Source organism: Hemitrygon akajei, chromosome 23 (genome assembly GCF_048418815.1).
Source record: "Hemitrygon akajei chromosome 23, sHemAka1.3, whole genome shotgun sequence".
In the NCBI taxonomy this organism is placed as follows: domain Eukaryota; kingdom Metazoa; phylum Chordata; class Chondrichthyes; order Myliobatiformes; family Dasyatidae; genus Hemitrygon; species Hemitrygon akajei.
The window spans coordinates 49,853,868-49,871,292 of record NC_133146.1 but is presented as its reverse complement, the minus strand read 5'-3'; the positions used below and the strand labels follow the sequence as shown (position 1 = coordinate 49,871,292).

At 39.8% G+C, this 17,425-nt stretch overlaps 1 protein-coding gene across 5 annotated transcripts in view; it reads right to left on the bottom strand.

The window, feature by feature from the left end:
* Positions 1–17,425, bottom strand: part of LOC140715423 (disintegrin and metalloproteinase domain-containing protein 12-like) — a 373,939-nt gene that overhangs the window by 134,952 nt on the left and 221,562 nt on the right. For all 5 annotated transcript variants that reach the window (XM_073027589.1, XM_073027590.1, XM_073027591.1 and 2 more), the window contains 2 exons: positions 11,084–11,162; positions 2,838–2,914 (listed from right to left, as the gene is read on the bottom strand). In XM_073027589.1, the coding sequence (XP_072883690.1) occupies positions 2,838–2,914; positions 11,084–11,162 (156 nt within the window). The remainder of the gene's footprint in view (positions 1–2,837; positions 2,915–11,083; positions 11,163–17,425) is intronic.

The window sequence follows — 17,425 nt, the reverse complement described above, 5'->3', positions numbered from 1 at the left end:
TTTTAATTGATATGTTTCAGTTGACAAAACATTCAAAGCTTATACACTTATTTCATTTCTTCAGGTGCACATATACAAACATATAAAACTCATTTTCACAAGGCCCCAATATGGATTCCATTGCCACTGACACCAAATGCAGGTTGCCAGAACAACAAATATTAAGTTAGCACATACAAGGCCACCTTATAATTGCTCTTCATGGGGTGGATGTAGAGAGGATGTCTCTCTGGTGAATTAATCGGCGTGGCTAAGCACAGCTCCAATCCCATAGTTAAGTTTGCTGATGACACCACTGTTGTTGGCCAAATCAAAGGTGGTGATGAACCAGCAAATAGGTGGGAGATGGAAAAGCAGGACCAAGGAGTTGATTATTGACTTCAGGTGGAGGAACCCCAAGGTCCACTGTCCAGTCCTCATTGGATGATCAGAGGTGAAGAGGGTCAGCAACTTTAAATTCATTGAAGATATAATTTTACAGGACCTGTCATGGACCCAGCACTTAAATGCCATTACGAGGAAAGCATGGCAGTGTCTCTACTTCCTTAAGAGTCTACAAAGATGCAGCATGTCATCTGAAACTTTGATGAACTTCTACAGATGTGTGGTGGAGAGTATATTGACTGGCCTGGATTGGAAACAGCAGTCCCCTTGAACAAAAAGATCCTACAAAAATATTCAATATAACCCGGTCCATCACAGATAAAGCTCTCCCTAGCACTGAGCATACCTACACATAGTGTTGTCGCAGGAAGGCACTATCCATCATCAGAGACCCTCACCACTAAAGATATGCTCTCTTCTCGCTGCTATCAGCAGGAAGGAGCTACTGGGTCCTCAGGACTTTCACCACTAGGTTCAGGAACAGTTATTACACCCCAACCAGAGGGGATAATTTCACTCAACTTCTCTTGCTTCACCACTGAACTGTTTCCACAACCTATGGACTCATTTTTAAGGGTTCTTCATCTCATGTTCTCGATATTTATTGCTTATATATTTATTTATTAATGTTGTTTCTTTATTTTTCTTTTGTATTTGCGCAATTTGTTGTCTTTTGTATCCTGGCTGTTCGCTCTGTTGGGTGCAGTCTTTCATTGATTTCCATCTCAGGGTTGTACATGGTGGCATAATGTGTATGTACTTTGATAATATATTTACTTTGAACTTTGAAATAGTGATCATTGTTGAGAAATAAGGAGTCAGCTATCTAAGAGAGATGAGGTGAAATCTTTCACAGGATCACAAGAACTCTTTTAATTAAAGGACAGTGGAAGTAGCGATTTTGATCATATTTTAGGGTAGAGTAACATAGATTCTTTGTAAGGAAAGAGAGTAAGAGTACCAGAAATGGGTTGGATTATCGAGTTGAATTTATTATCAAATCTCTCATGATAGATGGAAATGTTCAAGTTGGTTGACCCTGTTCCTAATCTGGATGCTCGTGTGTTATTATGGTGAGTGCGTGGAATGGGCTGCCAGCAACAGTGGTGGAGGTGAATACAATAGGGTCTTTTAATAGACTTTTGGATAGGTACATGGAGCTTAGTAAAATAGAGGGCTATGGGTAAGCCTAGTAATTTCTAAGGTAGGGACATGATCAGCACAACTTTGTTGGCTGAAGGGCCTGTATTGTGCTGTAGGTTTTTTATGTTTCTATTATGCTCATAATTCAACATTATTACAAAACTAGATTTACAACTTTAAACTGACACAAGAGTTCACAATTGGTTCCTTGTTTCTGCAAGTTATTGTTGCCCAGATTTAAAATATATGGTTTCTGTTTTAGAACAGAATTTATACGAATAAACTCACACAAAGTCCTTTCCTTTATAAACTCCCATCTTTATGAAGAGTGAGGATCGTAGGAAAGTATGTTCAGCTTCAGAGTGGAAGAAGGGGAACTGGATGGAAGTTGGGGTTGGGAGACAAATGGAGAGAAGAAACCAGGTTGCAGGGTGAATGTGGGAGAATGATCATGAGTAGAAGAGACCTGAGGAAGGGTGGATTGCTAATCAGGGAAATGACCAAGGAATAGTCAAGGGTAGGTCAATAAGAATACTAAGCAGGACCAGTGGACAACTTAGAGTCATAGAACACAACAACACTGAAAATGGCCCTTTGGCCCATCTAGTCTGCGCCAAACCATTAATCAGCCTACTCCCATCAATTTAGGTGGAGAGAAGGGGTGGAGGAGGACTTGTGATTGGGAGCAATTATAAATAATGAAACATTGATAATTAGCATAGTTGAATGAAGACACAAAATTTCAATTTGCCAGTAGTGGGCCAGCAGGAATGAAGCAGAACTAAATGTTCTAGGAAAGATATGCTTCAGCATTGGAAGCTTGAACTAGCTGCAGGTCTTGCCTCACAATTTTGCTTGATTTGTGACGCGCACTAATTTGATGCATCTGCATAATGTACCAGGAAACGATAAGGCTGTCAGTCAGTTTATAGACCCCCTAGAAGTCAAGTGACACCAGACATTTTTTTCAAGTCATGCTTTTGAAGAAATTCCCTTTTCACTTCCCACTCCAATAAATCAGCAGTCTTACCTGCATTGCTTTGACTCAAAACAAAGAGAAGATTTGGCTTGTCTCTTCAGAGAGGATCAAAAATAAGGAGAACATCTCCTTTAATAACTTCAGTCACTGCTCCCTTGACCTTAATTCATCTTTGTCTTACTTAAACCAAAGAACCCAAACTTAACAGAAGGATACCACATGTAGATTGTTATTCAGAAAATTTAAACATGTATTCAATAAGAAATAACACCAGCTTGGGGGGAAAAAAAAAAGAAATGCATGTTGCAAATGGGAAGTGTTTAATTCATACCTGAGACCAGAACAAGTGCTGAGGCTGACAGTAGATTGTGGGTATCCTTGCACATGACCATGGTAATAGCAGTGACCCTTAAAAGAAAATATTATATATATATTAACAATGATTTTCCTCAGGTGTGCCAACATTTAATGAATGATTAGCAAACCTATTGGTTAAATGCTTCGTTTGCACAAGTCTACAAATAGAATAGGCCTTCCATAGGAAAATCAAGCGTTATTTGATTTTATATATATATAGGTGGCTAAGACTTTTGCACAGTACTCTATTTGTCAAAATGGAGCAGAGAGCAAGTTTGTAAGTCTGGCAGGAGCAAGGCATGTTGGGAATGTTGAGGGTGGAGTGCTGCGGAAGGGGTATGGACAAGTGGGAGGGGAGGAATGCCAGGGGTTGGAGGTGGTGTGGGTGCAGACACACCCAGCCCTGAGACACCAGGCAAGCTCATTCAATTCCAATTAGTTTATCAATCATTACAGAATGTCTCTCTGGTGCTTCCTGCTCCCTCCCTTTCCTTTTCCTTTCGCCTTCTCCCAACCATAATTCCCCTCTCCCTGCCTCCTTCCCATTCTCAGTCCACAATAGAGGCCCATATCAGAATCAGGTTTATCATCACTCACATGTCATGAAATTAGCTTTTTTATGGCAGTTGTACATAAAATCACTACAGAACAGTGCAAAATTCTTAGGCACCCTAGCCATATATATGTACCTAAGACTTCTGCACAGTACTATAGATTATTTTAGGGAATAACTATATTTTCTGTGCTTACTCCAATGTTTAAACATTAACTTCTTACAATGGTGTTCTTAAGTTTATGAGACAAACATATTCCAGTGAAGTAAATGTATGTTTACAATTATGGCCAATTGAAAAACAACAAATTATATTGTGCATCTGTTACAAACAACGTTCTTTGGACCAGTAATAGTAATAGTACAGTATTAGAACAGTAAGAGTGCAAGTGATTCTATAGCAGAAAGATTAAACATTAGCTTTATTTGAAATATAAAGTGAAATTCTTTCCCTCCCCTCCCCTCTTCTATTTACCACTCTGGCTTATTTCTTTTCTCTTGCCTATCACCTCCCTCGGGTCCCCTCCGCCTCCCCTTTCTCCTATGGATACCTTCCTCTCCAGCCCTTTATCTTTCCAACCCACCTGGCTTCCCTTATCACCTTCTAGCTATCCTCCTTTCCCTCTCCCCACCTTTTTATTCTGGCATCTTTCCCTTTTCCTTTACTTTTATTTATTTCATAGATGCTGCCTGACCTGCTGAGTTCCTCCAGCATTGTGTGCGTGTAATGCAGTGAAGTACATTGTTTACATCAGTTCAAATCAGCGAAGATTGTGCTGGGCCGCCAACACGTTACCACGCTTGCAGCACCAAAGTAGCATGCCCACAACTCACCAACCCTAACCCTACCTGTACGTCTTCCTAGGAGGGAATCAGAGCATCAGAGGAAACCTACATGGTCACGAGGAAAACGTACAAACTCCTTATAGACAGCAGTTAGGATCAAACCCCAGCTGGTGATAACTGCCACTGTTAAACCATTGCTTTAACTACTATCCTACTGTGCTTCCCCCACCAAAAAAAACCATTTTACCAACACTGAAAATTATATTTGACAATGAGACAAAATATTCCATAATTCTTTGACATTATCCACAGGATGTTTTGTAAATGTTTTTCTCTTTACTCTTTCAACCTTATTTACATCTTTCCTGTAGGTAGATAAACAAAACTGTACACAATACAATACTCCAAATTAGACCTCACTAACATCTTATACAACTTCAACATAACATCTCTTGTACTCAATACTTATGTTCTTATGTTCTCGATATTTATTGTTCATTTATTAATTACTATTATTTATATCTCCTTGTAGTTGCACAGTTTCTGTATTCTGCATTCTGGTTGAACACCCTAGTTGGAAGTTGTAATCTTTCATTGATTCTGCTATAGTTATTATTCTATAGGTTTATTGAGTATGCCCACAAGTAAATGGATCTCAAGGTTGTATATGGTGATATATGTACTTTGATAGTAAAATTCACTTTGAAATTTGAACGTAATGATAAATATGCTTTAGCTTAAGGTAAATTCATACAGGCTTGAAAAAACAAAAACCACAAGCACAAGACACAGTATGGAAAGTGCTCATAAACCCAGATAAGCCTGAAATGTTAGCTTACTTTGGACAACTTCATTGCTTCAATCAGATCTATTAAGTCCGATACAACTTATCCTTTCAAGAGTGACAGACTTTTTCTTTATGTCACATCCCAGGGTATCCGCTTTTGTTTGTAGGCTTAATAATGAAGAAGGCAATGGCAAACCACTTCTGTGGAAAAATGCGCCAACAACCATCATGGTCATGGAAAGACCATGATCGCCCACGTCATACAATGAACGAACGAATGAATACAGAGAAGAGTCAGAAGGCCAGCCTTCTCCCTGATGGTGGTAATGAGTAAAGGGCAAGTCCCAGATGGCGAGGGTCCATAAAGACAGGAGCAATGCGCACAATAATATAATTTAGGTCATAAGATGATCCAATTGACCCTTGGATTATGCTACTGCATAATTAAGTTGTTGAGCACACTCCTGTGTATAATTTGTTCAGGTCTCTTACAGAATGAAATCTGGCATCTGAATATATGATTAATGATTGGGCATGGGAAAAAGAGGAAATAAACTGCAAAGAAAAAAGAATTTCAAAGCATTTACTTAATTTAAGACACATCCTGACTGTCTTTTAATAATCAAGGAATTTGTATAAGGAGGAAATTACTAACAGGAAGTCAGGAAATGACTGCAAAGAAGAACTCAGCAGCAGTGACAACGAGAGTTTCTGGAAAAACAGAGAATGGTTTTGTTTGATTAGCATTGGGAGTAGAATAAGTTTACTATTTTAGTGTTTGTTTCCCTAAGAAATAAGTTAAAACATGCTTTCTCATGGCTTCTGTACTTGATGCTATGTCTGTGCTGGGTGTGCAGTGGTATCCGGACCTGGACTTTGGAACAAGAGATCCCGGTTCGAATCTGGCCGGCCCCTTGCACGCTTCCCATCTGTGTTGGGTTAAGCGTTGAGCCAGCAACTTGGCCTCGTAAAACAGACAAGCACTAAGGAAATGGCCCGACATGCCAAACAAGGCACAGGGAGGAACTTTATTTCATTTGTATCATACTACTCTTTTTTAATTGAAAGATTTTCTCTTTACCTGTTAATTTCTTGGAATAAGGGCTGATCCTAACAACTTTAAAAAGGAAGCCGTGAGCTGCCTTCTTGAACTATTATAATCCTTTTTATTTAGAATTATCAATGTTTTTATCAATGTGTGGAATTCCTTTTAAAGGGATTCCCACAGTGTTACTGGGAAGTGAGGTCCAATAGTAATGAACATTGGAGGAAATATTTCCTAGTTAGGATGGTTTATCACCTGGAGGTGAACTTCAGCTGTTGGAGTTCCCATACACCTGCAGTCTTTGTCCTTGGAGACTAAAGTTACAAGCTTGAGAGATGTTAGCCTAGGTAGTGTATTGTATAAATGGTATATATGGCATTCATGTGGGCTAATGGCCTAGGGAATGAATGTTTATGATGGTGAAAGGGCTAACATTCAAGTGGGCAGCTCTGATTTCAATTGTATTGAACTTGGGGTGGCACAGGACAGGATGGTAATGTAATGGTTAGGACAATGCTTGACAGTACCAGTGACCCGGGTTCAATTCCTACCGCTGTCTGTAAGGAGTTTGTACATTTTCCCCGCGACTGCCTGGATTTCCTCCGGGTGCTCTGCTTTCCTCCCACAGACCAAAGAGCGACCGGTCGTTAAGTTAATTGGTCATTGTAAATTGTCCCATCATTAGGCTAGGATCAGATCGGGGGATTGTTGGGTGGCACGGCTTGAAGGGCCAGAAAGTCTGATTCCGTGCTGTATCTCTATCAATAAAAAAATAAACCTTCTTTATTCCACCACACATCTTCCTTGCAGTTTTTAGATAGTGCAAAGGCTTTGAGATATCAGGTAGAAGGTGACTCACCAGTGGAGAACTTGCCTCAGACTTGCTTTCACAGCCACAAAATTGAACTAGTGGGTCCAACAATCTCTCTGGTTAATGGTTATGCCTGGAATGTTGATGGCTGGGAAGGAAGTGATGGTAATGCCACTGAATGTAAGGGCTGGTAGCCTAATTCTCACTTGTTTGGCACTTCTCTGACACAAATGTTATTTTCTATTTACAGAATTATTATTTTCTTTCTTATTTGTTTCTTAATATTAACTATAATGGCAATAAGTTAATATATAAAAATAACAACCAGAAAATTGGAAAGCTACAAGGAAGAAACTGGGGTCCTGGTGCACAGCCTGAGGGGGATAGGATATGACTTGTTTTCTCTGCTCTGACGCAATGGTGAGTGAGATTGGGAAGAAGAAATGGACAAGGTGCCAATCAGAGTTACAATTTCACTGCTGACTCCAGATGGTAATTGCAGAACAGGAGCAGCACTCTGAAAATGGGTTGGAAAATGGCACCAATATTCAGAGATGGAAAATGTATTGCATGAAAACTCAAAGTTAAACTGGCCAATATAAATCTTGTAAACAGAACAAAAAAAAATAACTGGAGGCCTCAACGCAAATTCGAATCAATCTGAAATTAAACCGTTGAATAGAACTACCATAAGCCAAGTTTGAATATGATGGTGAATTTCCAGTGGTTCAGAAGCTCAGTAACAAATTATTCATTTTGCCACTGAATTAAAGAAGGAAAAAAGCACTATCAGCCACTTCAATTTAGACTGCATTTCTTTTCAGTTCCATGGGAGGTCACTCACTTGGCATTGTTCAGTCTAACTTGTGTTTGGAATCCACTGTGCCATGTAATATATTTTTGCCTTCTGCTGGCCCTGTGATCATCAGGCACCAATGAGCATCCATTTAGGAGAATCATATGTCATTTAGGGACACAAATTTCTGCTCAGAGTCATCATTGTGAAGTTGAAATGCTGATTGGTCCCCTGGCTCAGGTGTAAGACTAACAGACACTCACTGCTTCGTATGCAGGCAGTTTGCTAGCAAAGTGTCAGTACAAACTAAACTGCTAAGCAGCAGCATGTCTCAACAAGAAGCCAGTGCTGTTGAATAGCTATAGCAGCATTTTGAGTTCTAATGTAAGATTATTAACTTGTTTCTCTCTTATCCTATTCAACCTTATCCCACTCCGCTGTCACACCTCCACTGCTACTTGCTCTCCATGGTAACCAGTTCTGATGAAGGGCTGTTAGCTGTTCCTCTTTCCACAGATGCTGCTTGACATCCTGAGTGTTTCCAGCATTTTCTATTTTTTCGGCAAACACGAGGAAATCTGCAGATGCTGGAAATTCAAGCAACACACACACAAAATGCAGGACTCATATGTCCTGATGAAGGGTCTCGGCCCGAAACGTCGACAGCGCTTCTTCCTATAGATGCTGCCTGGCCTGCTGTGTTCCACCAGCATTTTGTGTGTGTTGTTTGAATTTCCAGCATCTGCAGATTTCTTCGTGTTTGGGGTATTGTGTTCAGTTTTTGTCACCTACCTACAGGAAAGATGTAAATAAGTTTGAAAGAGTACAGAGAAAATTTACAAGGATATTGCTGGGTCTGGAGGACCTGAGTTATAAGATTGAATAGGTTAGGACTTTATTCCTTGTGAAGAGTGAGGGCAGATTAATAGAGATGTACAAAATTATGAGGGCTATAGAGAAGGTAAGTGCAAGGAGGTTTTTTTCCACTTAGGTTGGGTAGGACTACAACCAGAGGCCATGGATTAAGGGTGAAAGGTAAAAAATTTAAGGGGAACATGAGGGGAAACTCCTTCACTCAGAGGGTCATAAAAGTGTGGAAGAAACTGCCAGCACAAGTGGTGCATGCGAGCTCTATTTCAACACTTAAGTAAAGTTTGGATAGGTACTTGGATAGTAGGGGTATGGAGAGCTACGGTCCCAGAGCAAGTCAATGGAAATCGGCAGTGTAAATGGCTCAGCATGGACTAGATGGGCCAAATGGCCTGGTTCTGTGCTGTACTTTTCTATGACTCTAAGTGTCCATGCTTCATGCTTCACAGGCTATATCATTGCTGAATAGAAATATATCCTTGCTTACTGTACACACACGTATTTCTCAGCAGAGGGTTCCAGAAACGATCAGGTCTGGAACTTGGCAGGTAATTCCTTTTTCCTAGGCAGGGATGTGAAGGTCAGCAATATCCACACACACCAATGCTCACTCTACTCTGGTGTATTGTGCAGTTGGTGCTAATTTCAGGTGTAAATGTTTAAACACAGCAGTGATACCTCAAACCTTGCAACACCGGCACAAAAAAACTTCACTCTCATATAGCATTTATTATTTTTGTGCCATTCTAGAAGTTATGACATTTACTAACCAATATTTGACACGAGCTTTCACCAAGGTTAATAAGAATAAAAATATCTACAAAAATGTTTATTAATTATAAGGCAGAGCCAATGAAAATAAATTGCATTATCTGACTACCAAATCTGAAAATATGCTATTGTTATATCTATGTTCACCTCTGGCCCATGGACACATATTGCAGAGATGAGGAGGAATTTCTTTAAACATAGAAAACCTACAGCACAATACAGTCCCTGTGGCCCACAAAGCTGTGCCGAACATGTCCTTACCTGAGAAATTACCTAGAGTTACCCATAGCCCTCTATTTTTTTGACCTCCATGTACCTAACAAGGAGTCTCTTAAATGAAGGTGTGGAATCTGTGTAATTCATTACCACAGATGGCTGTGGAGACCAAGTCATTGTTATATTTAAACTGTAGTTGATAGGTTCTTGATTAGTGAGCGTGTCAAAGGTTACAGGGGGAAAGATGGCGAATGGGATAATAAATCAGTCATGATGGAATTAGTTGAGCAGACTCAATGGGCCGAATGGCCTAATTCTGCTGTTGTGTCTTATGGTCTTACAGGCAACTCTTTAGGTCAGTGGATGGCATCCATCAGTCTCGCGAGACCATGGATCTGCACCTGGAAAGTCTTGCTTCAGCCCCTCCAGGGCGCAGGCATGGGCAAAGTTGTATGGAAGATCGGCAGTTGCCCATGCAGCAAGTCTCCTCTCCCCACACCACCGATGTTGTTCAAGGGAAGGGCAAGGGCCGATACAGCTTGGCACCAGTGATGTCACAGGAGTTGCCAGAACGAGATTGAAGGCAACGTCGGACTGCCTTAGGAACTCCAGTTCCGGATTTGTCTCAGAGTTTACTCCCGAAGCCTTTCCCATGAGTGGGTATGGCCGCAAGGCAGCGGAGGTTTAAAATCAGGGTTTTCCCTCTCTTAGATGGACTGCCTTCCCAGGCTGACAAGCTCCATCTATCCAAGGTCAGTATGGTTGAGCAAACATCATGGCCCAGGGTGACATTAGCTCCACAACTGCAGTTAGCCAGCAATAATGTGCACAGTAGTTCAAATAGGACCAACAGTGGGTCCATCATGTTCTATCTACTTTAAAGTAAATTCTTTACATCCACAAAGTAACTGATATGATAGATCAAACACGATCAAATGAAATTTACACACGGTAGAGTAGAGATTGGCACAACACTTTACAGTACCAGCAACCTGGGTTCAATTCCCACCTCTGTCTGTAAGGAGTTTGTATGTTCTCCCCATGACCACATGGATTTCCTCCGGGTGCTCCGCCTTGCTCCCACAATTTAAAAACGTACCGGTTGGTAGGTTAATTGCTAATTGTAAGTTGTCCCATGATTAGGCTAGGGTTAAATCAGGGGTTATTGGGCAGCATGGCTCAAAGGGCCAGAAAGCCTATTCCACACTGTATGTCAATCAATCAATCAAAAGATACATAAATAGATAAATAAATGAATGAATGAAGAAATGAACAGATAGATAGATAGATAGATAGGTAAACAAATACAAAGTTTGTAGATTCCAATGCCAAGCATCCCTTTATTTAAATTTTGACTCTTTAATTTTCAAGTAAAATCTGACTCTGTGTTCTATTAGTGAATTGTAAACTAATAATAATTAAGAGAAGACAGGAGTTGTAAGCAATGGTTGATATAATTGATTGACATGAATAATAATTGATTGACAGCACAGCCACAGGGCCGAGTTTGTTCAGCTCAGCAACTGTACTCAAATCACTGCAATGTGGCTTTGCTATTTATGAACAAGGAAGTCCAGTTACTCACCGTATGGCTCCGTGTGTTTGTGACGGCACTGCCATCAAGCAGGTAGTGAGTCTCTGTGTAGTTTTCAGCAAAAAGCATTCTGCAAGACAGAGAATACATGAAAAGTTTAGAAACAAGGCTCAGGACAATGCAACCTCGCAAACAACTCATCATCAAACCCTTGGATAAGGAATAATCCAAAATTAAATTATCTCTTTCTTGCTTTAAATTCAAAACTGTCTCACAAATAATTGTTTTATTATTTTCAAATTAACATGTAACCATTTTTGAGGATTGTAATTCTTTTTCTTGCCCTCTGGTCTAGGATGAAATTCAGATCTGAAAATGTTTTGCCAATTCCATTCCAAAAGTTGCCACATCCAATGCTAAGATATTGACATACACTGTGTTTGAACTGAGGTGATGTTGGCAGGTGGCAGGTATACTATCAGGAATAATGGACAACTTGATGATTGTGGCATCACTGGAAACTCACTTCTTGCTCTTCCTGAGGAAGCCAACCACACTACGCTAAAGCAGGCTCTCAGCTATTAATCTCTAACTATCTTCTGCTCCGAATGCTTAAACAGGAGTTAAGCTAGCCTAAATTTTTAATCATAGGGCTATAATCCAGCAAACCCAATCTCCCGGAATTGGGATTAGCCGCTGTTAGCGACATTAATGCAGCATTTTGGATCACTCTGATGTTTCTGGATGTCACATGAATATCGAACCTTCAAAATCAAAGCTTACTGAACATCATTACTCTGGTTTTCTATACACTGTGCTCAAAGTGATATTCAGTTTTGGAGCTAGAGCTATAACTTTGCTTCTTTTCCCACAGACATTGCCTCAGCTGTTGAGTATTTCCAGTATCTTCCATATTTATTTGTGAAACTCACATTACTGTTTTTTGTGCCTCATTTACTTTAATATATTGCAAGTTCTTGTACCTGCCAGCATTTAGCACAGCAGGTACACCTCAGCAGCTAACTCTTAAGGGATATACCTACAGTACTTGATGCTACACCAGTAAGAAATGAATGAGATATTGCTCTCAAGGGGTTATAGCAGGGGTTCCCAACCTGAGGTCTACAGACCCCCAATTAATGGTAGGGGTTCATGGCATAAAAAAGGTTGGGAACCCCCTAAACAAGATTATGTACTTTGATGGATTGGTGAAAAACTATCTCAACAAAAGGTCCATTCTTTGTACATGGGGTAATAGCAAGGTGCTCTCCGGCAGGTCTTCTGAAGAGAGTTCCATGAAGATTCTGAATGCCTTGACTTTGCAAAAGCTTGAAAATGCAGCCATTACAAATTATTCTGTCTGCTCCTGTGGGGATAAGGAACAGTAGATGAAGCCTCTTCTATTTGAATATGGAATTTGGGAAGGTTGTTGATGAGGCCAATATGGGATCTACAGGAGGTTTTTATTACAGTGGGTGAGTGCATAGGTGATTGAGAGATGATATACTTCTACCATGTGTGCTGACTTTTGCATGTTTCAAAAAAAATTGGGCTCAAGGTTTTTAATCCCAAGTGCTGCTTCTTTATTTTAAGCAGCCATGGGCCAGACCACACGAGATGATGGGAATGGAGGTGTTGTTGAGATCTTTAAATGATTCCCTCTGTTCATCTGATGATCTTTTGGCAGAGTTCAGAGCTCAATATCAATTCAGTATTCTGATGTTGGGAATGTGATGAACTTGAGAACTCATTAAAGCTAACTGACTGTAATTAGGTGTTCATTGTTGGGTATATTGAGTTGGGAGAGAATATTATGTGGATTTGCTTATTCTGCCAGTGGATTTGACCCCTTTGTGGTACCTTCCTAGCTACCTGCTCTAAGTAGTCCATGTTTCAATAGTAACTCCTTGTGTGGTAGACCATAGGTTTAGTACCAGTCTGAGTTCTAGATCTATAAACACTCCAACCTGCCAAAATCACAGAGAGTGGTGGTGAATTTCATAAATAATGTGTACCTTTGATGAGGGTTGCTTGCTGAGAGATGGGAAGTGGTCCTTTTTTCCAGGATCCTGCTGTGGACCTCAAATGACCACAAGCATAGAATTCCAGGCATAATAGGACATAGAACAGTACAGTACAAGAACAAGCCCTTCAGCCCACAATATTGTGCTGAACCAATTAAATTAGTAATCAAATGGCCAACGAAACTAATCCCTTCTGCCTACACCATACCAATATCCCTCCATTTCCCTCACATTCATGTGAAGCTGTGTTTTTAGTCACAGGAGATTACAGACATCAGTGAGGACAAAGTTTGTAGATAATGTCTTAAGTCTGTCCACATATTCAAAAATTTGTGACAAACCACTGAAAGTGAAATTAAAAGTTTATGACCAAAAGCTTTATCAAAGATTAATTAATATTAATTAATGTTAATGATTCATGGAGGAGAGAGAAACAGGATTGGGGATATGGAAATCCAGAGCTTAAAGACACAATGGTGAGGTCAGTGAGTTCATAGAGGGCTGAGCGTTCAGAATGAAAGATTACAGATATGGGGAATGGACAAAGACAGGCACAGATTTGAAAATGTATGAGATTTTTAAAAAAATCAAATGGCTGCTTAATCAGAAGCTAAGGCAGATTAGTGAGTGCAGTATGACAATGAATGAGACGTGGTGTGAATTGAGCAGTGCATTTTAAGCTGACGGACACTTGAAGGAGGGTAGCCATACAGTAATGTACTGGAATGGTCAGGCGTACTAAACACAAAAGTGTAGATGAAGGTTTCAATGCCAGACAGAAAACGAAGAGTGGCAGATTACATTAAAGAGCTGGAGACTGAAGGAACATATATGTGATTTAAAGCTCTACATGGGACCATATTGCACACCAAACCTGTAAAGAATCTGCACACACAAAAGACCACAGATGCTGGAATATGGAACAACAGACCACCTGCTGGAGGAATGTTTAGTGGGTCGAGGTGAAAATGGAGGCCTTGCAATACATACTTGTATATTCATTACAGGATTACAACAAGAAATCTAATAAATTAGAGACCAGTGAGACTCAGGAAAGGCGGAGGTGGTTTGGAGCTGATTCTTGTAAGTGTACGCGTGCAACATTAGTTATTGACATTGGCCTGGCCATCAATTGCTCAAATGGTCTGCATATTCTCTTCAAAACTGTGGATACCCGATGATCTGCTCAATATTTTACATTTCTGGGACATAGATCTTCGATTCTTCTCAACCTATTTCCATGTTCCCCTTCACTTACTGGTCACCAACAGACATTCAAAATCTCCTGTCAAAAGTAAGGACTCACTACATGTGACTGTGAACCTAATTTGTAGTTACATGAGGGTCTCTGGATACTTACCCCAAATTTGTATAATTGTATAATAGCAGTGAGAAAACTTCATAGTTACTCTTAAAGTTGGTATCTTAAGCTGCTTAAAGTCACTGTGATTCTAATACTTGGTGGAATCTTTAAAGCATTGGTAAGTGTTTCTGTAAAGTACAGTAATATGCAAAAGTCTGGCAAATATACATATAGCTAGGGTGCCTAACACTTTTGCACAGTACTGTAATTCATGATATAAGTGAGTGATGGCAAACCTGATTGTGATATGGGTCTCTATTGTGGACTGAGAGTGGGAAGGGGGCAGGGAGAGGGGTATCATGGCTGGGAAAAGGGGAATGGAGAGAGAAGGGAGCAGGAAGTGCTAGATACATTGTGTAATGATCAATAAACCAATTGTTAGGAATCAAATTACCTTACCCCCCACCCTAGCACTCTTTCACTGCCACCTGTCCTACACCCCTCTTCTGGTGCTCCCCCCTCACCATTCCCAACATCCTTTGCTTCTGCCAGATTTTCAGACTTACCCTCTGCTCCATGTGACAAATACAGTACTGTGCAAAAGTCTTAGGCACCTTAATTTTATATATATATCCATCGAAATCAATGTTGCTCAAAGGAATCATATAGCTATTCTGCACTGCAGTAAGAAGCCACAACACAATTCTTAAGTCAGTTAAATGCAGGTTGTTTACAAATTTACTTAAATAGCACTATTAATTGCCTTTGATAAAGATACTCACATTAACAGAATCATTGGTTTGGCATTAAAGTAGCTTAATAACATTAAGGACCTTTCATATATTTGTAATCTTGGACTGTTATAACAAGTAATCAAAGCCCTATATTTCAAACTAATTAGAGATGCATATACTGAAACACCATAATTCCGTTTCATTAACACACAAACGCGCTGAGATAAAAGGTAAATTTTCTGAATCAAGGCACCCAATATGTGGAAATGTTATAGTACCTTAGCCTGGTGAACAAGCCACAACATGTACCTCATAAACAGATCTAGAACAGGAAAATATCAGGCACAGTTAGGAACTGAAAATCCTACATAAGTCTTGATATTATTAATGCCTTTTAGTCAGGGATTGTTTGCAGTTCCACTTGGAAGTAAACCAAATACATTTAATAGGTTAATCGGATTTCTCGCAATAAAAAGTGCTCATTAATGATTCCTAGTTAAACTGCTCAGAGCAGATGATATCCTGCTTGGTTTTCTATGGGGATAACATGTACTCTGCAACAAAACATCATTTATGTCCACACAACTCTGTTGTTTAATTCCAAGTACTGTAAGGTATAACAGTTTATATTAATTTCCATGTGTATAATTTATAATCACTGTTAATTTGCTCACAGACCCTGTCGGAAGAATAGTAAATATACTTGAGTTAGTTGATGAATTGAATTTTTTCATTGTGCAGGCAACTCATCTTCCAAAATGTGGAAGAATATTTATTTAGCGATGGGATTTTTGATATACACTAATCGGGGTAAATAAAGCTGATACTGTTTGACGCAATGTCAATAGATATTTGGAAGGTGTTCAATAAAGATCCATCATAAAGACTATTTGGATGGTAGAACTGATGGCTTTATGGCCACGTTTACAGATGATACAAAGATAGGTGGAGAGACAGGTAGTGATGAGGATTAAGAGAGTCTGCAGAAGGATTTAGACAGACTGGGAGAATGGGCAAAGAAGTGGCAGATAGAATATAGTGTGGAGAAGAGTACGGTCTTGCACTTTGGCAGAAGGAATAATGGCATAGACTATTTTCTAAAAGGGGAGAAAATTCAAAATTCAGAGGAGCAGAGGGATTTGGGAGTCCTTGTGCAGGATTCCCTAAAGGTTAATTTGCAGGTTGAGTTTGTGTTAAGGAAGGCACGTGCAATGTTAGCACTATTTTTAGAGGACTAGAATATAAGAGCAAGGATTGAATGCTGAGGTTTTGTAAGGCATTGTCAGATCACACTTGGAGTATTGTGAGCAGTTTGGGCTGCAGATGTGCTGGAATTGTAGAGGCCCAGAGAGTTTTACGAGAATTATTCCAGGAATAAAAATGATATGAGGAGTTAACGCTGATGGCTCTGGGCCTGTTCTTGCTGGAGGTTAGAAGAATGAGGGGAGATCTCTTTAAAACCTATCAAATATTGAATGGGCTAGATAGAGTGGATGTGGAGAGGATGCTTCCTACAGTGGGTGAGCCTAGAACCAGACAGCACAGACTCAGAATAGAAAGCTGTCCCTCTAGAATAGTGATGAGGAAGATTTTTTTAGTAAGAGGGAGGTGAAGCTGTGAAAGCCAAGTCATTTGGTGTATTTGAAATAGAAGTTGATAGGTTCTTGATTAGTCAGGGCATCAAAGATTATGGGGAGAAGGCAGGAGAATTGGGTTGAGAAGGTTAACAATCAGACATGATGGATTGGCAGAAAAGACTCACTGGGCCGAATGGCCTAATTATGTTCCTATGTCTTATGGTCTTATATACTTATTCAAAAGTTTCTAGAATAAATAAATAATGCAGTTTGGGAAGAAATGTGGTCAAAGGATGAGAAAATAAATTATTAATGTAAATGTGGTTTGCTCAGACTGGAGTCAGATTCTAAGTAATGATTCCCTGGGGCTGAACAATATTATTATAGATAATCTCCAACTGGTGATAGGCATTGCTTCAAGATTTGCTGGTAGTACCATAATAGGGATTATAAAAAGTAGCAAGCAAGTTTGCCACTGATACGGCCTATGTAATACAACAGGAGAAGTGTGAGATTCTTAAGGTTTCAAATGCACTATACAAGAACAGCACAAAAAGAGTTTTCTAGCAAAAAAAAACACTTCTCTCCAATTTTCATCAAAAAAACATTTCACATGATCTCTTTCCACATTTTGAAATGTTTCAGTCAGCCTGATGAATCACCATTCATCTAGTTTGCATTAGGCTGAAGCAGAACTCAGCATTCCCGAATTTGTACTGACTGCCACAGCATTCTGAAAATATAGGCTGAAGTGA